The sequence below is a fragment of the Trachypithecus francoisi genome, unplaced genomic scaffold (assembly GCF_009764315.1).
Source record: "Trachypithecus francoisi isolate TF-2019V2 unplaced genomic scaffold, Tfra_2.0 Lachesis_group11, whole genome shotgun sequence".
Classification (NCBI taxonomy): domain Eukaryota; kingdom Metazoa; phylum Chordata; class Mammalia; order Primates; family Cercopithecidae; genus Trachypithecus; species Trachypithecus francoisi.
Window position 1 is genome coordinate 84,817,495 of NW_022681456.1, and position 20,894 is coordinate 84,838,388.

A 20,894-nucleotide genomic window follows, 5' to 3' on the forward strand; every position below is an offset into this window, starting at 1 on the left:
ACCCAGGCCCTCAAACACGTTCAGGATCAAAACCACTGTGCTGGAAAACCTGAATTTTAGCCCTGAGAGAGACTGAACTGTCTTCAGTTCTAGTGATTCACAGCTGGCTCTGTTGATTAGAATCCCGTGGAAAAGTCAGAACAAACACCCAGGCCCCATCTCTACCTACAGCATCACAGTATCTACGGGAGACCCCACAGTCTGATTGTTTTTAAGTCCCACAGGTGATTCAGGTGCAGCTTGTCCAGGAATCAGTGTTTGGAACCAGCAAATTAGAGCCCTGTGTGGCACAGGGAGAACGCCAGGCAGCCAGGCTCTCCTTCCTGAGCCCCAGCTGTCTCTGCTCTACAAGAGATGCTACATTTAACTGAATCTAGGGAATGTTCTTAATCTCACCAGAAGGGGTCAATGGAGGTTTTCCCATAGCCAGGTTAAGACTGCCACCTGGCTGACAGCAATTATTAAATGGCATCGATTAGAGCCTGCGATGTAATCTCAGAGATGTCACATGGGGTTCGGTGGGTGAGATGTGTCTTAGAATCAATGAAATAGGGTGTGTCTGTTCAGGGACATGTTGAGGCTAAATTAGAGTTAATGTAGATAAAGTGCCTCACACAAAGACGACCAAAAAGAAATCATTTTCTTCCTTTCCCTCCCAGATAGAACCCCTTATAAATCATTCCTGCCAGGCACAATGGCTCCAAGCACTTTGGGAGGCCACGGCAGGAGGATCTCTTGAGCTCAGGAGTTTGAGACCAGCCTGGGCAACATGGCAAAACCCCATCTCTACAACAACAACGACAAAAATTTAGCTTGGTGTGGTGGTGTGCACCTGCAATCCCAGCTATTCTGGAGACTGAGGTGGAAGGATCACTTGAGCCCAGGAGGTCGAGGCTGCAGTGAGCTGAGATCGCACCACTGCACTCCAGCCTGGGCGACAGTGAGACCTGGTCTCAAAAAAAAAAAAATTCATTTCCAACAAGGATAGGCACGCAGTCTGGGCTTGGGCAGAGCACTCACTACCCTCAAGGCAGTTCAACCACCGCCAGGCAGTTCAGACTGTTAGAAAGCGTTTCAAAAAGGATGGCCCCGCTATGGACTACCTCACACCGCCATCAGCACACACTGAGCTTACGTCTCCTCTACATGTTTCTGGACTTTTGCTCCAACTTAAGTATAGAATGTACCCCAACTTAAGTATAGTTTAACACTTGATTTTCTTGGTTTCAGGCCATCCTTCTGGGTCGTTTTGAGAGCTGTTTGGATCTCAATGGTGATCATCTAGGGAATGTGCTCTCTTTTCATTTGTGTCATCTGAAATAGGATAAGCACGTGCTTCTTGTCTTCATCCAAGAGGTGAGAGAAAATGAGAAACAGGACAGGACCTAGGGCAGAGTCTCAGGACCAGAGACTGCCCGCCAGATGCAGCTCATCAAACTACTTCCTTCCTCACAATGGACTTTGCATATGCTTAGCTTCCATCAGTTGATCAACAGAAGCAGGCGCCAGAACCCAGAGCTGCCGGGAGCAGGCAGGATGCACTTGGACATTCGAGTAAAAAGGTAGGTGAGGAGAGGGTATGAAGGCAAAGCAGAGAACCCGACCATGATTGGGGTCGGGGAATCAGGCATTCATTCACCAGGGCATCCAGAGCCTCCAAGTCAACAGGGAAGTAGTTCACCCAAAACATATAGGCAGTGACAGGATAGATCAACGGTGGCATAAGTCCTGGTGCTAGGGACATTGTGGAGGCAAAGGCCCAGGGCACAGGCTGTGGCCATTCTTGTGGCACTGAATACTGCACACTGAACGTGGCTATTCTGACACGTGGTGCCTGGCACCAGCAAAGGCATGCTCTGAGAGGACCTGTGCCAGCTCCCAGCCACACAACTCCCTTAGCTCCAGGCTGAAAACCATCTGTTTCGTAATCCACTCATCAATCCTGCTTTGGATTCACCAGTCTACAATGGTGAAAATCTGTCCTTGTGCCCTTCGGAATCTCTCCAAGGATTGCCAGCGACACTTGACTGGCATAACTCCATTTTCTCATGTTGGCATAAACCACATGTAGGCCCAAAAGCTGGACTCATGAAAGACGTAAAACAAAGGGTATGAACAACCTGTCCCCACTCTCGGGGTCTAAGACCCCGATGGCATTTTTTTCCTCTTGTTTCCAGCTGGAAGGTCGTCCTCCTCAAGGGAGCAAGGATAGACACACAGTAGCTGCGTCTGGTGACACTGCCCCACCTTCTTGGCCCTTTCCTCCTTCTCATCTTGATTGTGGATTGCCAGATGAATGACAAACCTCAGCCCCAGGGCTTCAGCAGTCCCCACAGTGAATCTACACGTGCCTTGGCTGCCTGAGGATTTGATGTGGTCAGCAGTGGTCAGGTCACCAACTCCCCACATGTACAAGTCCTTGACTACCCACACCGGTAGCATGTTCCTCATCCTCTAGGGTCACCATGATAGTCTCTTGCAGCCACAGAGCTCTGCTTCCCTTTAGTGGCTTTTCTTTTTCTTTTTTTTTGAGACGGAGTCTCGCTTGTCACCCAGGCTGGAGTGCAATCTCTGCCTCCTGAGTTTAGGTGATTCTCCTGCCTCAGCCTCCCAAGTAGCTTGAATTACAGGTGTCCACCACCACACCCAGCTAATTTTTGTATTTTTAGTAGACACAGGATTTCACCATGTTGGCCAGGCTGGTCTTGAACTCCTGACCTCAAGTGATCTGCCTGCCTTGGCCTCCCAAACTGCTGGAATTATAGGCGTGAGCCACCGCGCCCGGTCCTTTAGTGGCTTTTCACAGGCACAGCCCTATGTTTCTCTGAGAGATGGAATGTGCTTTCCCAAATCCTAGGGTGCAGGTCCAACCCTCCTAATGATGGCTTCCTCCCTGCCAGTCCCAATTCCCCCCAGAGCACCTGGGAGCCCCACGGAAGAAGCATGAGACTTGGCGCCAGGTGGATGGGGCTCCAACCCCGGCTGGCCAATTCCTAGCTGTTCATTAACTTCTCTGACCTTGGTCTCCTGCTATGCAAAACAGGAATAATGGGTTTTGTGAGGTTGGAGTGAGACAAAGCATGTGAGGAACTGGGACAGGGCTAGTCACGCTGTGAGCCCCCTGTGATCAGCACTACTATTGTGTCCGTTCCACACCTGCAATTTCTTCATCTGCATCTAGGGAACTGATTTCCTTTTTCACCTCCTTCTTCTGCCAAGAAGGGAAGTATATACACTGTAGGTACCATTTCACCAGAACAAGTCTCCCTGACTATTTGGAGACTGAGCTCTGTCACCCATCTGGGCTCTGGGCCTGCTCTGTGATCTGCCCCAGGAAAGTCACATCTCACCATTCCTGGGGGACCACAAGGACAGCTTCTGTTCCTCCCATTTTTAGCCCTGCCTGACACTTTCCCCAGCACTTCCAACCCCAGCTTCTGATTTTCCTCTTGAAGGAGGGGCAGCTCCCCTCTGTCCCCCATAGACTGGCTCCTTTCAAAGGCTGGCTCTCCACTCGCTCGGCCCCTGGCACACCTGTGAGATCGTATCCACCTCCTTATGCTGCCACCTTGCAGTCACTGGGGATTTTCTGAGCTTTGACCAGGACTCCATAACTACTCCTGACTCCACCCTAGCTGTTTCTCTCTCAGTGGCCTTGTGGAGGTCCCCTCTCCAGGTTTTCCACAGATCAGGGCCATGGTCTCACACACACGTGCCCCCATGCCCTCTCTGCCACCCTCACAAACCTAGGATGGCGAGCACGGTGCCACCCTTGAGCACCTCCATGGAGCCAGAGCAGACAAAGTAGAGGGCCTGCAGGGCATCGCCTTGGTGGATGAGGTACTCGCCCGGCGTGCAGAAGGCGGGCCGCAGGGCCAGAGACAGTGCCCGCAGGCAGCCACGGCTGGCTGCCTCAAACAGCGGCAGCTGCAGGACCTCCTTGTGCAGGTGCATGGCGATGTCTGCGCGCAGCTCATCAGGGAGGCTCTGCAGCAGCTGTGGGCAAGCAGGTGCAGGGGTGGCGGGGTTGGGAGTGGCAGAAGAGGAGGTGGCCTCCAGTCAGCCCCTTTCCACCCTAGCAGGCCTCAGGAACAGGGGAGGCATGGGAGGGACCTGAGGCCTCTCTCACAACTCCAAGCTCCACACAGGGTGGGCAGCGAGGGGCTTCCTCCACCTCCCTCTCAATCACTTTAGCCCCCTGAGCAGCCCAGCTTCCCATCTCAGTGAGTACCAAGCCCCCAGACCTAACTGGGGTTCAGAGGGCCCTCCAAGCCTTCTTAGCTGCCCTCTGTCCCATGCTGCTGTCCCCCCAAGAGAGAAGGGAGGCACAAGGGCCAAAATTCTGCATTCTTCATCCTCCCTCACTCCTGATAATTCCAGGCCATTGCAAACCCCTTGAGGGAGCAAAGGCTAGCAGGCCCAGCCCTGGAGGCCGCACCTCGGTGGTGTCGATGCCATTGTTCACCGCCCAGGTGGCCTGGAAGTACTCCAGCATGCGCTGCTTGAGGGGCTTGGGGATACGGTGGATGCGGATGTAGTCGCGCAGGTCGCGCGTGCGGCTGTGGTACAGAAAGCGGCGGGCGTACATGCGCTGGATGATGGCCGTCACGTTCCCGAACACCACCGCGTGCATCAGGGCTGGGGGAAGGTGGTGAGAGGGGGTCACCTTGGGGACCTGGCCCGGCCTGACACCACGCTAGGCTCATCTGTCTCCGGCCCCGCACGCTCCTAGGCAAGGCCCGAGGGCCGCTGTGCGGGGCGGAGTCTCCCCCACCCCCGGCCCCGAGTCTCCCCCATCCCCGGCCCGGAGTTCCACGGCCACCTAAAGCGGAACAGCCCCCGGCCTCAGGCCCTCGGGGAGTGGGACGGCGCCGCCTGCGGGCAGAAGTCTGGGAGTGAATCCGGGAAGACGCGCGCGACCGGGCTCACCGCCGATGAGCATGGTGCAGATGGAGAAGATCTTCTCAGTGTCCGTGTTGGCGGACACGTTGCCGAAGCCCACGCTAGTGAGGCTGCTGAGTGCGAAGTAGAGGGAGGTGATGTAGGCGCTGCGCAGCGACGGGCCGCCTAGCAGCTCCAGCCCCGTCCCGTTGGCCTCGCTGCTGCTGCTGCAGTTGTCACTCTGGCCAGAGCTGTTCCCTCCGGCTGGTCTCCGGCCCACCAGGTAGTAGGGGGTCTCCAGTCGGCGGGCCAGCTCCTGCAGCCAGCCTGAGGAGGGAACAGAAGGGACTGAGCAGGCAGGAAGACTCGGCTACACGGTGGGCGAGGATGCAGGGCCCTGGAGGTGGGGACACTCAGACACAGACCCAGCCCCATGGCTTCCCGCAGCTTTGCCCCTTCACTGCCAGCCTAGCACGCCCCTCTCCACCCCCTCAACCCTCAGAAGAGTCTACCATTTCCCCAGCCAGCTCCTGTTGGCACTGAGGATGACACAAGGGAAATCACACCCCTTCCCCCATGCCTGGCACCCATCCCAGGTAACAGGACCAGTCGGAGGGCCTGGCTGGTGTGGGCAAAAGGACTAGGGTGCTCACTGCAGTCAACCACAGCCTCAACCCCAAAGATGGATGGTGAGGCCACCTCCACCTTCACCTCCACCTGCCCACCAGGACTCCTCTTCCTGCATTTCTCTGAGCCCATCTGCTCCAGAAGGCCCTCCCTCCCCTCCCCATTCAGCCTCATCCCTCCCCATAGCCACACAAACCACTCAGCCTCACACGCAGGTCCCAAGTACGCCTGCATGGACATGCACACACATAGTTAAGGCTATGTGTCCCACACAGTCAAGAAGACAAAGGACACACGTGTGCCCCTTACAGGCACCTCGCCATAGCCACTCACACTGAAAAGGCCTGTGCACACTTAGAAGAGGGACAAGGTACACTGGTGCCTACACGCTGTCACTTAGGCGGGGGGTGGAGACACACTTTCGTGGACAAGAGCACACAGGTGAATACATTCACACAGGTGCGTGCACATGCACGCACACACACACACAGTCACAGGCCAGACTGGGCCACGGAGTAGAGGCTGGATTTCTCCTCAGCCCAACATTCTCCACCTGGCCTTGGCACGGAGTAGGGCTGTGCACTGAGGTCTCTCCCAAGCCTGTGCGCTGAGAGTCACTCTTGAGCCTAGCTGGAGGGTTGCAGGAGCTCTAGGGTGTTGGGTGGGGGGTCCCAAGGTCCACAGAGGTCCTGGCAGAGCTGAGGGCCATGGGGTGCAAGAGAGACAGGGCAGATTGGCTGATCTAGAAATGTGTGGCTGTGGCTTGGAGTCACAGGCTGCAGTGGGACCCCACCTCTCCATTTGTGCTCTGTTCCTCCCACCTCAGCACAGACCCCCTACTCCAGACTCTCCCAAACACTTTAGGCATATGGGTCCCTGTGGCCCTGACACACTTGTCATCCACCCACTCATTCATTCAGCAACCTCGCACAGTGCGCTAGGAGCTAGGGGCCCCACAGGAGCTCCCTGAGGGCTCCAGTTCAGAAGGGCAGATGACATAGGGCCAGAGCTACATCTCAGAGGTGCCACACAGCAGGAAGGAAGGGGGGCTCGAACCAAGTGCCATGGGCTAGGGCTAGAAGGCTTCTGGAAGAAGGGACATTTGTGCTTGATTCCAAAGGGTAGTTAGGGTTTTGATACAAAGAAACTGAGGGGTTCATTCCTGGTGGAGGGACAGGCACGAGCCAAACCTGGAGATTGATATTTTAAGACAAATACAGGCAAATAGCTCAGTTTGGCTAGAATGTGGGGTTAACAGTGAGGGCATTACATTCCAGGCTAAGGAATTTAGGGGGATGTACTAAGACCTGCACCAAGGTGGGGGTTCACCTTCCTGTTATCTGAGGTGTGCTATAAGAATGCAATGGAGGCCGGACGCAGTGGCTCAAGCCTGTAATCCCAGCACTTTGGGAGGCTGAGACGGGTGGATCACGAGGTCAGGAGATCGAGACCATCCTGGCTAACATGGTGAAACCCCGTCTACTAAAAAATACAAAAAAATTAGCCGGACGAGGTGGCGGGTGCCTGTAGTCCCAGCTACTCGGGAGGCTGAGGCAGGAGAATGGCGTAAACCCGGGAGGTGGAGCCTGCAGTGAGCTGAGATCCGGCCACTGCACTCCAGCCTGGGCAACAGAGCGAGACTCCGTCTCAAAAAAAAAAAAAAAAAAAAAAAAAAGAATGCAATGGAGTACATGGTTAGGCGCAGTGACTCATGCCTGTAATCCCAGCACTTTGGGAGGCTGAGGTGGGCGGATCACAAGGTCAGGAGTTCGACACCAGCCTGACCAGTGTGGTGAAACCCCATCTCTACTAAAAATACAAAAATTAGCCAGGCATGGTGGCACATGACTGTAATCCCAGCTACTTGGGAGGCTGAGGCAGAAGAATTGCTTGAACACAGGAGGCGGAGGTAGTAGTGAGCCGAGATTGCGCTGTTGCACTCCAGCCTGGGTGACAAAGTGAGACTCTGTCTCAAAAAAAAAAGGCAATGGAGTACACAAAACTCTTCACAATCACTGTTTAGTTGGCCTCTGAGGGTGAAGTCACCCAAAGCCAGATGCCCAGAATAGGGAAGGTGGGGAGAGGCAGCAGGACACAGGAGAGGGTAGCAGGGAGGCCTCTGATCTCTAATTGTTGGCCGTGGGACATCAGCAGCCCCTGAAGCTGGGGCCAGGATGGTGCCTCCAGCGGGGGGGAGTCAGGCCAGCAGAAGCTGTCCCGGAGGCTGGGGGCTCACACACTGAGGAGTGCCCTGAGTTATCTCCCTCAATACTCGGCACAGTCTTGTGAAAATCCAGCCCACCTCCACTGGGCTAGTGGGAATCTGGGGAAGGAACTCTGTCCACATCTTGGGCAGTGGAAAAGGAAACCCAGGCAAGGAAGCACCGAGAAGGAGCCACCCACCCACCTCAGCCTCACCTCCCCCTACAAGGAGCTCTCCTGCCTGGACTGGACTTGGAGAGGTCTGGGTTTGGTGCCAACCCCGTTGGGGACAGACTCCCTGGAGAAAGAGGAGATGATGATGTGAAGAACTTGTGAAGTATCTAAATGTAGACTAGTACCGGCTCCACATGGAACGAAACCACCCTGGAGCTCAGGGATCAAGGGTGAAAGAATACCAGGTGTATCTGCAAGGGTCGACCCACCCTTGCCCACCCTGTGGGGCCCAGAGACTCTTAGGAGCTAGAGGTGATCTTAGTGTCAGATCAGCAACCCCCGTGAGGTGGCGGGAAGAGAGGAGCCTCGTGGACAGAAGCCCAAGGGTGTCTGGGTCCCATTTCAGGGGGCGGGAGTGGGCCTGGGGGTTTGGTGTCTCAGCTCACTTCGGGGCTGGCTGGTGGAGACAGGCTTTGTTTCACTATTGTCCGTCTCCTGGCCTCTGACTGTGTTTGCCGTGTGGTCATCTGACTCCAGAGCAGCTGCTACCACAGGCTTCCTCTGGGAATGGCAGGCACCAAGGAGCTGTCACTGCCTGAAGTGTCCTGGTTTCTACCTGCTCAGCAGTGAGAATACTCGGGGGAAATTTCAAGTGGGCCCTCTGTGACACCCACAGGCCTCCCATGAGCTTGAGAGGGAGAGAGGATTCACAGGAGCCTTGTAGGTCCCAGAGAACTGATCAGACCTGGTTTCTAAGGCTGACCTGGACACCTGGTGACTCCGACAAGGAGCAGACAGTCATAAGAGGCCACCTGCACCTGGAAACCCGGCTAAATGTCAGTTACCTGGAAGATGAGAGAGGGCTGGAGGGCTGGGGAGGAAGAAGTCAGGCTTGATTTTGGACCTGAGGCACAGTGAGAGTTAAAAACAGCTGGAATGGAATGGTTTGGCTAGAGAAAGGGGGAAGTTGAGATATTCACTCAGTGGTGTCAGTGGAATGGCCGAGGGAAAGCAAGGTGAAGGGGGAGAGCTGTGAGGAAAGGTCTGGAGACCCTGGAACTTGGAGGAGCTGGGAGGAGGCCAGCCAAGGGCTGCATCACCCACAGCTGAGAGGAACTGTGGTTGGCAGATACAGGGACTTCAAGGAGGATGAGGGTTTGGCCCCAGAAGGTCACTGTGACCTTCCGGGTGACATTTTGGGTGCAGAGGTGGGGGTGGAAGCCCTCCCAGCAGGAGTTAAGATGTGAGTGGGTGGTGAGCAGAGGGAGGAGCTGTGGAAGGAAGAGAGGTGACATGAAGGAGAGTGAAGATGCTGGGGACGCAGGAAGGCTGCTTTTTAGGCTGGGAGCAGCAGGGAGAAATGTGGACTGGAGATGACAGGAGCAATGTGGACTGGAGGTGACAAGAGAAAGGCAGGGGCGGCCAGGTGCGGTGGCTCAAGCCTGTAATCCCAGCACTTTGGGAGGCCGAGACGGGCGGATCACGAGGTCAGGAGATCGAGACCATCCTGGCTAACACAGTGAAACCCCGTCTCTACTAAAAACTACAAAAAAAAAAAAAAACTAGCCGGGCAAGGTGGCGGCGCCTGTAGTCCCAGCTACTCGGGAGGCTGAGGCAGGAGAATGGCGTGAACCCGGGAGGCGGAGCTTGCAGTGAGCTGAGATCCGGCCACAGCACTCCAGCTTGGGTGACAGAGCGAGACTCCGTCTCAAAAAAAAAAAAAAAAAGAGAAAGGCAGGGGCCTTGGAAGCCAAGGTGGTAGGGACAAGCTTCAAAGAGGATGCAGGGGGAGGGGTGGAGAGTGCTGGCTGTCAGAGAAACCCTGGAGGGCAGTGGCTCCCTGCTTGGCCTTCCCAACGGGGCAGGGGTTTAAGGAATGTGACCAACATTTGGTCCCAGGAGGCCTTGGATGGGCGACTGGGATTCCTTGGGCTTTCTCCACAAGGCCCAGCTGCTGGAGAACAGGCCTGTCACATGGTGGTGGTTGTCACACTCACACCTGCACACCCTCTTCTCTGATTTGCACACATGTAGACTTGCACAGGTCCCTGACACAGCACCCACACTTGTGCTCACACTCCTCTGACACGTTTGCACAACTCCCTCCCCACCACATGCAGAGGGAGCCTCCAGTACCAATCTCAGGCAGCTCGGATTCGCTGCTCTCGATCTCCCGCTGACCAATGTAAAACCAGACGCAGGCAACCCAGTGCGCGAGCAGGGCGAACACGGCCATGAGCAGTGTCAGCACCACGGCGCTGTACTGCGAGTACCGGTCCAGCCGTGGAAGCAGGCGCAGCAGGCGAAGCAGGCGCACCGTCTTCAGCAGGTGGGCCCCGAAGTACTAAGATGCGGGGAGGGAGGGAGGGAGGGAGGTCAGCCAGGTTGGCCCTGCCTGTCCCCTGGCCAAGTCCACCCACCCAGCCAGCCCAGCCACACTGACCACGTTGACCTTGAAGGCATGCAGCAGGTCAAAGGGCAGCGCTGCGATGACATCCAGCAGGAACCAGGTGGTGACGTAGTGGAGGCAAATGGACTTTGGGGCAAACACCACCTGGCCCGACTTGGACACGAATGTGGTACGGAAATTCAGCACAATGTCTGTGGGGAATCCAGGTGGGAGTCAGCACTGGGGCTGGGGGGCAGCCACTCTTGCCTGGACACCTGCTCACCTTCTCAGTAGCTGACACTGTCCCTGGCCCTTTCCATACATCATCTGACTTAGTTCTCACAGTAACTGTAACAGGTAGACATCATTTTGCCTATTTTACAAGGGGGGAATCTATTTTATGGAGGCTCAGAGAGGCTTTGACCAGCTCAGGGTCATATAACTTGTAAGTGGCAGATGTTTGGAACCTAGGTCTGATTTCAAAGCTCACAGGTTACAAATGAGAGAGGGCGAGGGGGGCACTGTACGGCCCTAGAAGCCACGTGGACTATCCCCAGCAAAGCCCCAGGGTGCCAGCAGAGGGTGGGGTGGAAGGGGCAGAGTGCACGCACCAAGGATGAAGAGGACCTCCACAGCCAGGTCACAGATGCTGGGTGGGCCGCGGGCGGCACTGGGCTCCCGTGCTGTGCTCACACACACGCTGTAGGGCACGGTGACAGCCACATAGAGCGTGGCGAGCAGGATGAAGCCGTCCCAGGTGGCCCTCAGCGCCCCACAGTGCAACAGGATGAAGGGCGACTTCCGGATGGCGGCTACTTTGTACTCAGGCAAGTTTGGCTTTTCCCCAAACACCCCCTGAGTGAGGCACGGCAGGTCCAGGCAGAGAGAAAAGAATATTGGCACAAGCTGAGTTTGGATAGAGTCTGGGACCCACATCCACCTCCTTTCTCTCCCTGCATTCTGGAAGCAACATCTGCTTTGAGATGACATTAGCATCTCCATTTTATAGATCAGAAAACTAAAGATCAGGAAAGTTATGTGACTTAGCTGCAGCCACACAGCTGCTTAGGGGAGGAGCCAGGATTGAACCAAGGCCCACCTGCCTCCCAGGCCAGGACTTTCTTCTGTACCTTTGATGGATCAGACATGTGATCCTTCAGTCCCAACCCCCAAAGTGCTGGCAAGGCCTAGGTGGCCCCTAGGACATTCTCTCTGTGGTAGGTCAAGTCCCCTTCCCCATCTCCTGTGTCTGCTGCTCCCCTCTTCCACACCTCCCAGGGCTCAGCCCACCTTATTGAGCTTGTGCTTGCCCTTGGGCTGCTTCTGCAGGTGCCCGGACAGGTGGTAGAGCACAGCCCGGCTCCGCCGCCGGTTGGCATTGAAGCCTTTGGATCGTGCCCGGCCATATCGGCGCCGGCCACTACCTGCAAAAGCAGAGGGGCCCATGAATATGATGGGTGTGTGCCCACACACCCTAGCTCCGGGTCAGGTGTAGGACACAGTTGCTGGCCCATGGACTGGTCTGGTTCATTGACCACTTAGACTGTTTAGAGTTGAGGGCTCAGGTATTCCTCACTTCCTGGGTTCACTTGCCCAGCCCAGCAATGGGCAGTCCTAGGCGTGCTTATAGACACCTCCTCTGGGGTCTGCTTCCAGGAAGAGGAGGTTTGGACCAGAGGATCTCTATGGGGAAAGGCCTGGGACAGGAAGCGAGGAGGTACCTCACAGGGCCAGGGTGGAGAACTAGCAGGAGGCCGTCAGCAGAGATGTGGGAACTTACAGCAGGAGCCCAGGAGCTAGTGCAGGGACCAGAGGGTGACAATGAAGGCTGACATCATGGAGAGGCAGACCCAGCACTGGGAGTATGGGAGTGGGAATGGAGAGTACCCCCAGCATCCCCAAATGGCAAAGAGGCCTTGACAGTTTTGTAACCTGCCCAAAGGCCTGCCCCAGCCTTGGAGGACACGAGAGGGGGAAGACTCAAAGAACTTAAAAGCAGGCTTTGCCCAGAGCTCCACCCCCAGTCAGGCTTGCTGTAGGGAAGAGGAGCCTAGTGGGTGCGCTCAACCTTATTAACTGGTCAGAAAGTAATGTTTCATGTGTACAATGGGGTTTGTTTGCTTTCAGCTTCTTAATAAAATTGATTTAAAAACTCCAACTTTGTCGACTGGGCGGGGTGGCTCACGTCTGTAATCCCAGCACTTTGGGAGGCCAAGGCAGGTGGATCACAAGGTCAAGAGTTTGAGACCAGCCTGACCAACATAGTGAAACCCCGTCTCTACTAAAAATACAAAAATTACCTGGGCGTGGTGGCGCGTGCCTGTAATTCCAGCTACTTGGGAGGCTGGGGCAGGAGAACTGCTTGAACCCCGGAGGCGGAGGTTGCAGTGAGCCCAGATCGCACCACTGCATTCCAGCCTGGGCAACAGGGCGAGACTCCGTCTCAAAAAAAAAAAAAAACTCTAACTTTGTCTCAATCTGTCTATTTGGAAAAAATATTCCCATACCGAGGAATCAAGTGGAGATGAGAGCAGCACAGGCCGCTCAGGCAGCCCGAGTGGGAGTGAAATGAATACAGGAGGCATGGGGGACCCCCATACTCAGACTGGGTGCCAAGGCCCCGCCCAGGCCTGCAGCACCCAACACCCCAACCACAGCACCTACATGCACCTACCTGTCTCCTTCCATCTGTCAGGGCCCCCTCGGTTCTTGGTTTCACTGATGTCCTTGTGAGAGACTAGGAAGAGAGCCACCTCCCCTTTCTCATTCTTTATGGGTATCACATCCAGGAGACACCAGAACGGGAGCCCTGGGCACAAAAACAAACTCAGCCCACCTCTCTTTCTTGGCACTGCCTGAGGTGACAGAGGCCCTGGCTCCACTGACATCCCGGGCAAGACACAGGCAGGATCCAGTGGTTTCCTGGGGGAGGGGCTGGCAGTCCAGTTTCACTGAGGGCAGGGCTTGATGGAATTGGGGGGCGGAGGCAAAGGAGAGCAAACATGACAGCCAGACCTGTCCCGTGGTAGATCTGCCCTGCCGAAATGCGAATGCTTTTCTGTTGGATGTGGGAAACCCAAGGTTGGAACTGAATGCAGGCTGAGTCTAGGGTGAGGCAGGTAGAGATGGGGAGCCACGGGCAAGCGGTGGGATGGAGCAAGAGGGGTTGGATGCGGGGGATGCAAAGATGGGATGGAGAAGATGGCAACAGAAAGGAGAAGGGATAGTCGATGGGGCCGGTGCCAGGCTGGGTAAGACTGCAAAGGTGAGGCAGGCTGGCCAGGTGGCCCCTCACCGCTCTTCCGGTACAGGATCAGCTCAGCCTTGAACTCCTTGTGCTCGTCCAGGGCCTTGCGGATCTGTTGGCGGACGAGCTCACTGGTGTCTGGGCCATAAAGGAAGGAGCAGGCACAGCCCCGCTGCATGACCTCAGCCCGGGAGAAGCCCGTGAGGTCACAGAAGCCATCAGAGCAGTAGACCACGGGGAAGAGCCCCGCCACCTGGGCGTTGCCCAGCACGAAGTTACTGTCTGCAAGAGAGCACCTCTCAGAAGAGACGTGGGGTGAAGGGGCAGGAGGCCTACCACCCCTCCTTTCCCAAATACCTGCAACCAAAGAGTGGGTTTTCCAAACCCCAGGAATCCTGTGTGTGTTACAGCAGGGCTGTTTATGAATGGCAATCAGTGTGTGTCACCTGTTTGTCAGTGCCCTGCAGCAGGTGTGAGTACATTCAAGGATCAGCACGTGTGAACTGAGGTCAGTGAATGAAGCGCTGTACTGGCACTGTGCCCTCTGGAGGGTGTCCTGAGCAATGTGGGGTAAGGGCTGGGATTGGGGATTCCCTAACAAGGACTGCACTGCCAGCTCTGGGCCAGCCTCAGCCCCACCTCTACTTCTGCCAGGCTCACCCATTAGCCAGGTACCCAGGTTGGCTGTCTGGCTCCTCCCACTGGGACACACCTAGACTGGGAGTCAACCCCAGACCACCATACATCCTGCTGTCTGTGTTTTAGCCCTAGCTGCCTGACCTGGCTCAGGAATTAGTGAATGTGATCAAGAATGGGGGTGTAAGAATGGTGACTGAGCTCGGGAGCCAGGAGCCAGGAATGTATTGGGGAGTAGGGGGCACTGAATCAGCAGGCTGCAGGAGCCAAGCAAACTGGCAAAGCAGATGGAGGAGCCCAGAGGAGGGAGAGCTCAGTGCTGGGCTCCCACCCCCTATCAGGAACCGGAGACCAAGGAGGACCTAGGCAGAGAGCTGGGAAGCCCCACGGGGGATGTGAGGGAGAGGAGGGGGGAGGGGCTTTCACCACATCCCCTGTGCTCAGAGCCCCCGGAACCGGGGATCCAGAGCTTGGGGCGCCTTCTCCAAACTTCGCCAGTCCTGAGGGGAGTCCCCAGACCATCTTCTTGGGGCTAGATGGCCTCCCCAAGTCTAGGGGGTTCAGGCTATGACACACGGGGCTTGGACACACCATGCTCTCCCGAGTCCCGCCTACTCTATCTCCGTTTGCAAATCTCTTTTCTAAATCTGTTTTTTGAGCCCTCTCAGCTGTCCCTGAGCACTGCTCACCCGCCTCGCCTTACCCCGCCAGTCCGAGGGTAGTTGCTGCGACAGCGCCAGACGCAGGGATGGGACGGGTCAGACTGACCAGGTTCGGGTTCGAGACCCAGCTAACAGAGAGCATCCCAGGACCCACACCCAGGGACTTCTGGTCCTGTTGCCTCGCCTGAAGCAGTGTTGACCCCGAACCTTCGGGGGAACGGCGCCTAGCAGGAGACGATGGCCCCAGCCTCAAGAGGGGCGGGTAGGGAGGAGAGGTTGAGAACAGGCGGGAGCCAAGCTGGGCTGCTGGGGGTTCGGGGCAGGCAGGAGCCCTGGCGAGGGTCCAGCGGCCCGGGTGCAAGTGGGCGAGGGTCGGACTCACGCGTGCCGTCGAAGCGCGTAGCGATGGTGTCCAGGAAGGTGTTCTGCGGCGCCAGGAGGCCCCGCATGGCCGGCATCTTAGGCGCCCGCGGCTGCTGGCCCCATCCCTCCGGGGTGCGGGGACTCCGCGCCGGGGGAGGGCGCCCAGCTCGGCCGCCCCCCGCCGGGCCCCGCGCTCCCTAGCGCAGCCGTCGGGGGGCAATGCCCAGACCGGGATCCCGGGTCGCGCCGGCCGCGGGCGCGCAAGGGGGCGTCCGCGCCGTCGGGGCCCGGAGCATGGCGCGCGACCCCTCGCACTCTCGCCGCCCACGAATCCCGGGCTCCAGGCCCCGCAGCCGCGGCGCTCTCAGCACCTCCCTCCGCGGCAGCGGCTCGCGTGTCGGCTGCGGGTGGGCTTCCGCTCGGGCTCCGCTCGGCGCCGGCTCTCGGCAGCTCCCTCCGTCTGTCGGGGAGAAGCTGCAGCTTCCCTCCCTCCCTCCCGCGCCCGCCGCCTGCACCGGGGTAACCATGGAGACGGGGCACACCCAGCCAGGGCCGCCTCCTTAAAGGGACAGGCCTCCCGCCGAGGGCTCCCCTCCCTTCGGGACCTCGGTGGGGGCGGGGAGGCGGCGACCGCCCTGATCCTACCCCGCGGGCCTCCCCGCCAGTCCCTCGGAGAACCACTGGCGAGCAGCCGGCCCCTCCCGCTGACTCGGCTCAGCCGCAGAGGGGAGGCGTCTTTCTCTGCAGCCCGGGGGCTCTCCGAGAGCCTCCTAGCAGCCGCTCCTCCCCCGGCGGAATGGGAGAAGGGCTCGGAGCGTGTGGGGTGGGGGACGCAAGCTGTGGAAGATGCTCTTCCCGAGGAAAATGCAGTGGGCAAGGGGACAGGGCGACAGGCGCAGGTGAAGGCCCGGCGGCCAGCGGAGGCCGGCGCTCTAGAGGGGCTCCAGCCGCACCCGGGAAATCTAAAAGCAGATGGGGCGGGGGTTCTGCGCGCACAGCTGTCCGGCCCTCGAGACTTTCTCATCCTCAACTTGACTCTCTGGAAAATGGATCCAGCTGCTCTTATGAGGTGCCCGCGCAAGCAGGAGCTGCCGGGAAACCAGAGGGTGGGTAGCCCTAGGAGTAAGGGTCAGACGTCCTCCGTGTGACCCGGTGGGTGGAAAGGGTGTGTGGTGGGGAGGGGAACGCCAGACCCTTTGTCCTGCCCCTCCATTTCCCTCTGGCTTTTGTCACCTCTTGCCTCTCCTAAGCGCGCTAGAGGATCGGGTGGTAAATACAGGGGACCGACAGGGGTCAGACACTGCAAAAAACTTCCGAACCTTGTGCATGCGGGTCCTGGCACCGGGGGAGCGAGGAAGGCCGAGCCTCGCGCCTCACCCAGCTCAGTCCTGGAGAGCTCCTCGCGGCGCCGCGTGGGGAGCTGCCGGGGGGCGGCTGCAGGGAGCCCCTTCCCGGCGGGGCGGAGCCGGGCCCGGGGCGGCCGTCGCTTCTTGGCCTCCCGCGCTGCGATGGTCCCCCGGACTTGCCTGCCAGCGCCGCTCCTCCTCCCTCCCACGATTTGCCAGAGAGCGCGGCTGCCGCCCGCGCCCAGAGGAGCCGCCAGGGCCAAAACAGCAATTTGTTCCCTAACGAGCGAAGCGGTAGGCTCAGCACCCCCATCCCTCCAGACGCACTCACAGTCACCAGTATCGGAAAGAAAGGAGTGTTCCCCGTTCCACCTACCCCTCGTCAGCGACAAGGGCCAAAGCCCCAGGCACCTGTATCTAAACGAGCTGGCGCTTTGGGAAGGGAGGACGCGTTCCCCCTTCTCCAGTCCTGTGAAGCCTGGAATCTGGTCCCCAGGAGGAGGAGTGACCTTCAGGAATCCTCCTTAGGGTCACTAAGGGTCACTTAGGGTCTTAGATCCTGCTCCCATCCCATCCCTAGCCTTGGATGGATCCTGGCTGTAAAGTAATCCCCTCCCCCAGCCGCTCAAGGCTTCCTCTCCAGGCAGAGGTCCAGCCGTCTACTAAAAAGAAAGACATTTTAGGAGTCAGTTCACTTTGAGACAGGATAAGGCCACAGTTGAAATCACCCACCCACTTGGGAACCAGGTCTGCCACTTGCTGTCCCTGTGATTTAAAAAATTTTTTTTTTTATTTTAAATTTTGGTCTGTATGATTTTTTATTTGTTTGTTTGTTTGTTTGTTTGTTTTGAGACGGAGTCTCGCTCTGTCGCCCGGGCTGGAGTGCAGTGGCGAGATCTCAGCTCACTGCAAGCTCTGCCTCCCGGGTTTACGCCATTCTCCTGCCTCAGCCTCCCGAATAGCTGGGACTACAGGCGCCCGCCACCTCGCCCGGCTAGTGTTTTGTACTTTTTTTAGTAGAGACGGGGTTTCACCGTGTTAGCCAGGATGGTCTTGATCTCCTGACCTCGGGATCCGCCCATCTCGGCCTCCCAAAGTGCTGGGATTACAGGCTTGAGCCACCGCGCCCGGCCTTGTTTTTTTTTTTTTTTGAGACAGAGCCTCCCTCTGTCGCCTAGGCTGGAGTGCATTGGAGCTATCTCTGCTCACTGCAACCTACGCCTCCCAGGTTCAAGCAATTCTCCTGCCTCAGCCTCCCGAGTAGTTGGGACTACAGGCGTGCACCACCACGCCTGGCTAATTTTTGTATGTTTAGTAGGGATCGGGTTTCATCGTGTTGGACAGGCTGGTCTTGAACTCCTGACCTCAGGTGATCCGCCCGCCTCGGCCTCCCAAAGTCCTGGGATTACAGGCAGGAGGCACCACTCCTGGCCTGTCTGTGTGATTTTTAAAGGCAAGTTATTAACCCTTCTCTGACTCAGTTTTCTCATCTGTAAAATGAGGATGCTAATAATGACATCAGAGGGTCCTAATGAGGATTCAATGAGTGAGTATGTGTAGGGGACCTAGAACAGTGTGTGACACCTGCAACGTGTAAATGTTTATTATCTGATTTTGCGTCTCCTGGGAGCTGTGTGAAACAGCCGAGTGGGTGCTCCTTATGCTCCATTTCACAAAGGAGGAACCAGAGCTGAGAGAGAGACAGAGAGAGAGAGAGAGAGAGAGAGAGAAGAGGAAGGGAAGAAGAAGAAGAAGAAGAGAAGGAGGAGGAGGAGGAGGAGGAGGAGGAGGAGAAGTGGAGAAGGAGAAGGCGGGGGAGGAGGAGGAGGAGGAGGAAGAGAGAGACTTGCTCAAGGTAACAGAGTTGGTAAATGACACAGCCAGGGTTAGAACCTGACAGTATCCCAGTCCTAGGTCGTTGGGTCTGCCTCTCTCTAGCCTAACTGTATGGGCACTCAGAGGACTGGTCATCTGGGCTTGTGTAGCATGTCTGGGTGGCCTTACACTTATCCCTGTAAGGCCTAAGTGTTTAGACTTTCAGGCTTACAGCTCACCTGCCAGGGCTGGTTTTGGGCATTAAGCCAAACCAGACACCTTGGGTTGGGATGAGCAGGGCAAGATGGAATGTGTGGGGTGCCCCTGAGGATTACAGCAGCTTACACTTATTGAGCATTAACTTTGTGCCAGGCACTGTGCAAAGTGCTTTATTTGGATTATCCAGTTAATCTTCATAATAACGTTATGAGCTAGTTATTGGCTATAACTGCCAATTCACAGACGAAAAACTTGGGGCAAAGAGGTCAAATCCCTAGTCTGAGGTGCACTGCCTCCTCCAGCAGCTCCAGGCACAATGCCCATGTCACCCTTTGCTGCCCTGGTTCCCACTTCCAGGAGAAGAAAATACACTAATATGTATGGAATGTTATTATCATTCTTATTGCAGAGAGAAAAGTCAAAAGCCTGTTTGGGCCTTTAAACTCCTTCCCCCATTGCCCCTCAAAGAACTCATGCGAATGCGTACTGAGCGGGGGTGCCGCTACCAACCCTTTCCTTTATCTGGCCTGTTTTGAATGAGCGTGATCAGGCACAGGATCTCAGCCCACTGTCCTCTCTCTTCACCTTTACCCAGTCCCTCAGATCTTCCTGCCAGACCTGTCTTTTGTTTGTATGAATTCCCCCAGCTCTTAGTCACTAATTCTCTATCTTTTATTCTTTCTATTCTTTTTTTTAAAAAAATTGTTTTTTCTTTTATTCCTTGTTTTTTTTTTTTGAACGGAGTCTCACTCTGTTGCCCGGGCTGGAGTGCAATGGCACGATCTTGCTCACTGCAACCTCTGCATCCTGAGTTCAAGTGATTCTCCTGCCTCAGCCTCCCGAGTAGCTGTGACTACAGGCGCTCGCCATGATGCCCAGCTAGTTTTTGTATTTTTAGTAGAGATGAGGTTTCACCAGGGTGGCCAGGCTGGTCTCGAACTCCTGACCTCAGGTGATCCACCTGCCTCGGCCTCCCAAAGTGCTGGGATTACAGGCATGAGCCACCTTGCCCGGTCCTCTTTTATTCTTTTAATTCCCTATCTTTTCCTTCCATCTTTCCTCCAGCCCCCAACCCACATGCACAAAGGGCAGGGACCCACATTTAGGAGAGAGTAAGACAGGGATTGCGGAGTTGAAAATTGAGCAGGGCCCTGGGAGATGAGCACCATAGTCCTCCTCACTGCAACTCCTTTTCCTCTCCCCTTCCGCCAGCTCCTGACTCATTTGGCTGTGGTGGGGAGTCACAGGGAGGGGAACGTTGAGGAGGATCCCTGTTCAGAGATGCTCAAAGCCTCTGTCAACAAGAAGAAACTCAGGAGGCTGCATTTTGGAGCTGCCGTGGGAGGCCTGTGGGAGTATTAGCTACAAAAAGGAACAAGGAGAGAGAGTAGGGAAGCTCAAAGCAAGGAAAAAAACCGCTCAAGACACAAAGGATGGAAAAAGTCCCCCCACTCCACAACCACAAAGCGCAGGTGGAGTCAGACACTGTGTTCGGGGAGTGGGAACAGGCGGCTGTCGAGGAACAGAGCCCAGGGGCCCCTCCCCTTCCCTGCCTCTTCCCACTCTCTCCACCTTCTTCTCTGGAGGTCCCCAGGCCTGTTCTCTGAGCCTGGCTCTCAGCCAGCATGGCCAGGCTCCGCTTCTAAGGTTGTGTTGTATGATGGGAAAATCTTGGGCTTTCAAGTCAGACTAGTTGGGGTTCCAATCTAGCTCTGCCACTGGCCAGCTGGGAGACCCAGGGTGGGCAGAGGATACTTTATCTTGCAGAGTATCAGGTCTTTTGATTTGTGAAATGAACCCGAGCCAGCTGTTATTTTTGAAAAGTCCTGGCCTGGCCAGGTGCAGTGGCTCACATCTGTAATCCCAACACTTTGGGAGGCCGAGGCGGGTGGATCACTTGAGGTCAGGTGTTCAAGACCAACCTGGCCAATGTGGTGAAACCCCATCTCTACTGAAAATACAAAAATTAACAGGGCATGGTGGCACACGCCTGTAATCCCAGCTACTGGGGAGGCTGAGGCAGGAGAGTCGCTTGAACCCAGGAGGCGGAGGTTGCAGGAAACTGAGATCATGCTACTGCACTCCAGCCTGGGCGACAGAACAACAACAACAACAAATCCCTGGCCCTCGGTGCTAGGACCAGGGAAATGAGCTCAGGATGAAGCCTGAGGGTTCCCCATCCCCACCAAAATAAAACATTTTGGAATTCTTTGAGGCCTCTAGTACTTGGCCGCACCTTGTCTGCTTCATTCTAGGCGATTCCTTTTCTTTTAGTGGAAGACTCTGGCTAGAGTAGAGTGGGAACAGACCACAATCAATTTTTTTTTTTTTTT

The 20,894-nt window shown here is 56.4% G+C and overlaps 1 protein-coding gene across 3 annotated transcripts in view; it reads right to left on the minus strand.

Moving 5' to 3' along the window:
- The window catches only part of KCNH3 (potassium voltage-gated channel subfamily H member 3), a 19,529-nt gene extending 3,871 nt beyond the window's left edge, over nt 1-15,658 (minus strand). For 2 of the 3 annotated variants that reach the window (XM_033222183.1, XM_033222185.1), the window contains exons 1-10: nt 15,201-15,520; nt 13,569-13,802; nt 12,948-13,082; nt 11,564-11,697; nt 10,885-11,128; nt 10,328-10,485; nt 10,021-10,228; nt 4,930-5,208; nt 4,439-4,638; nt 3,747-3,996 (exon numbers count right to left, since the gene is read on the minus strand). In XM_033222183.1, coding sequence (XP_033078074.1) covers nt 3,747-3,996; nt 4,439-4,638; nt 4,930-5,208; nt 10,021-10,228; nt 10,328-10,485; nt 10,885-11,128; nt 11,564-11,697; nt 12,948-13,082; nt 13,569-13,802; nt 15,201-15,276 — 1,918 coding nt within the window. In that variant the 5' untranslated portion in view covers nt 15,277-15,520. Of the gene's footprint in view, nt 1-3,746; nt 3,997-4,438; nt 4,639-4,929; nt 5,209-10,020; nt 10,229-10,327; nt 10,486-10,884; nt 11,129-11,563; nt 11,698-12,947; nt 13,083-13,568; nt 13,803-15,200 lie in introns of all 3 variants that reach the window. The other variant, XM_033222184.1, reaches the window with a different exon arrangement.
- Between the last annotated feature and the right edge of the window lie 5,236 nt (nt 15,659-20,894).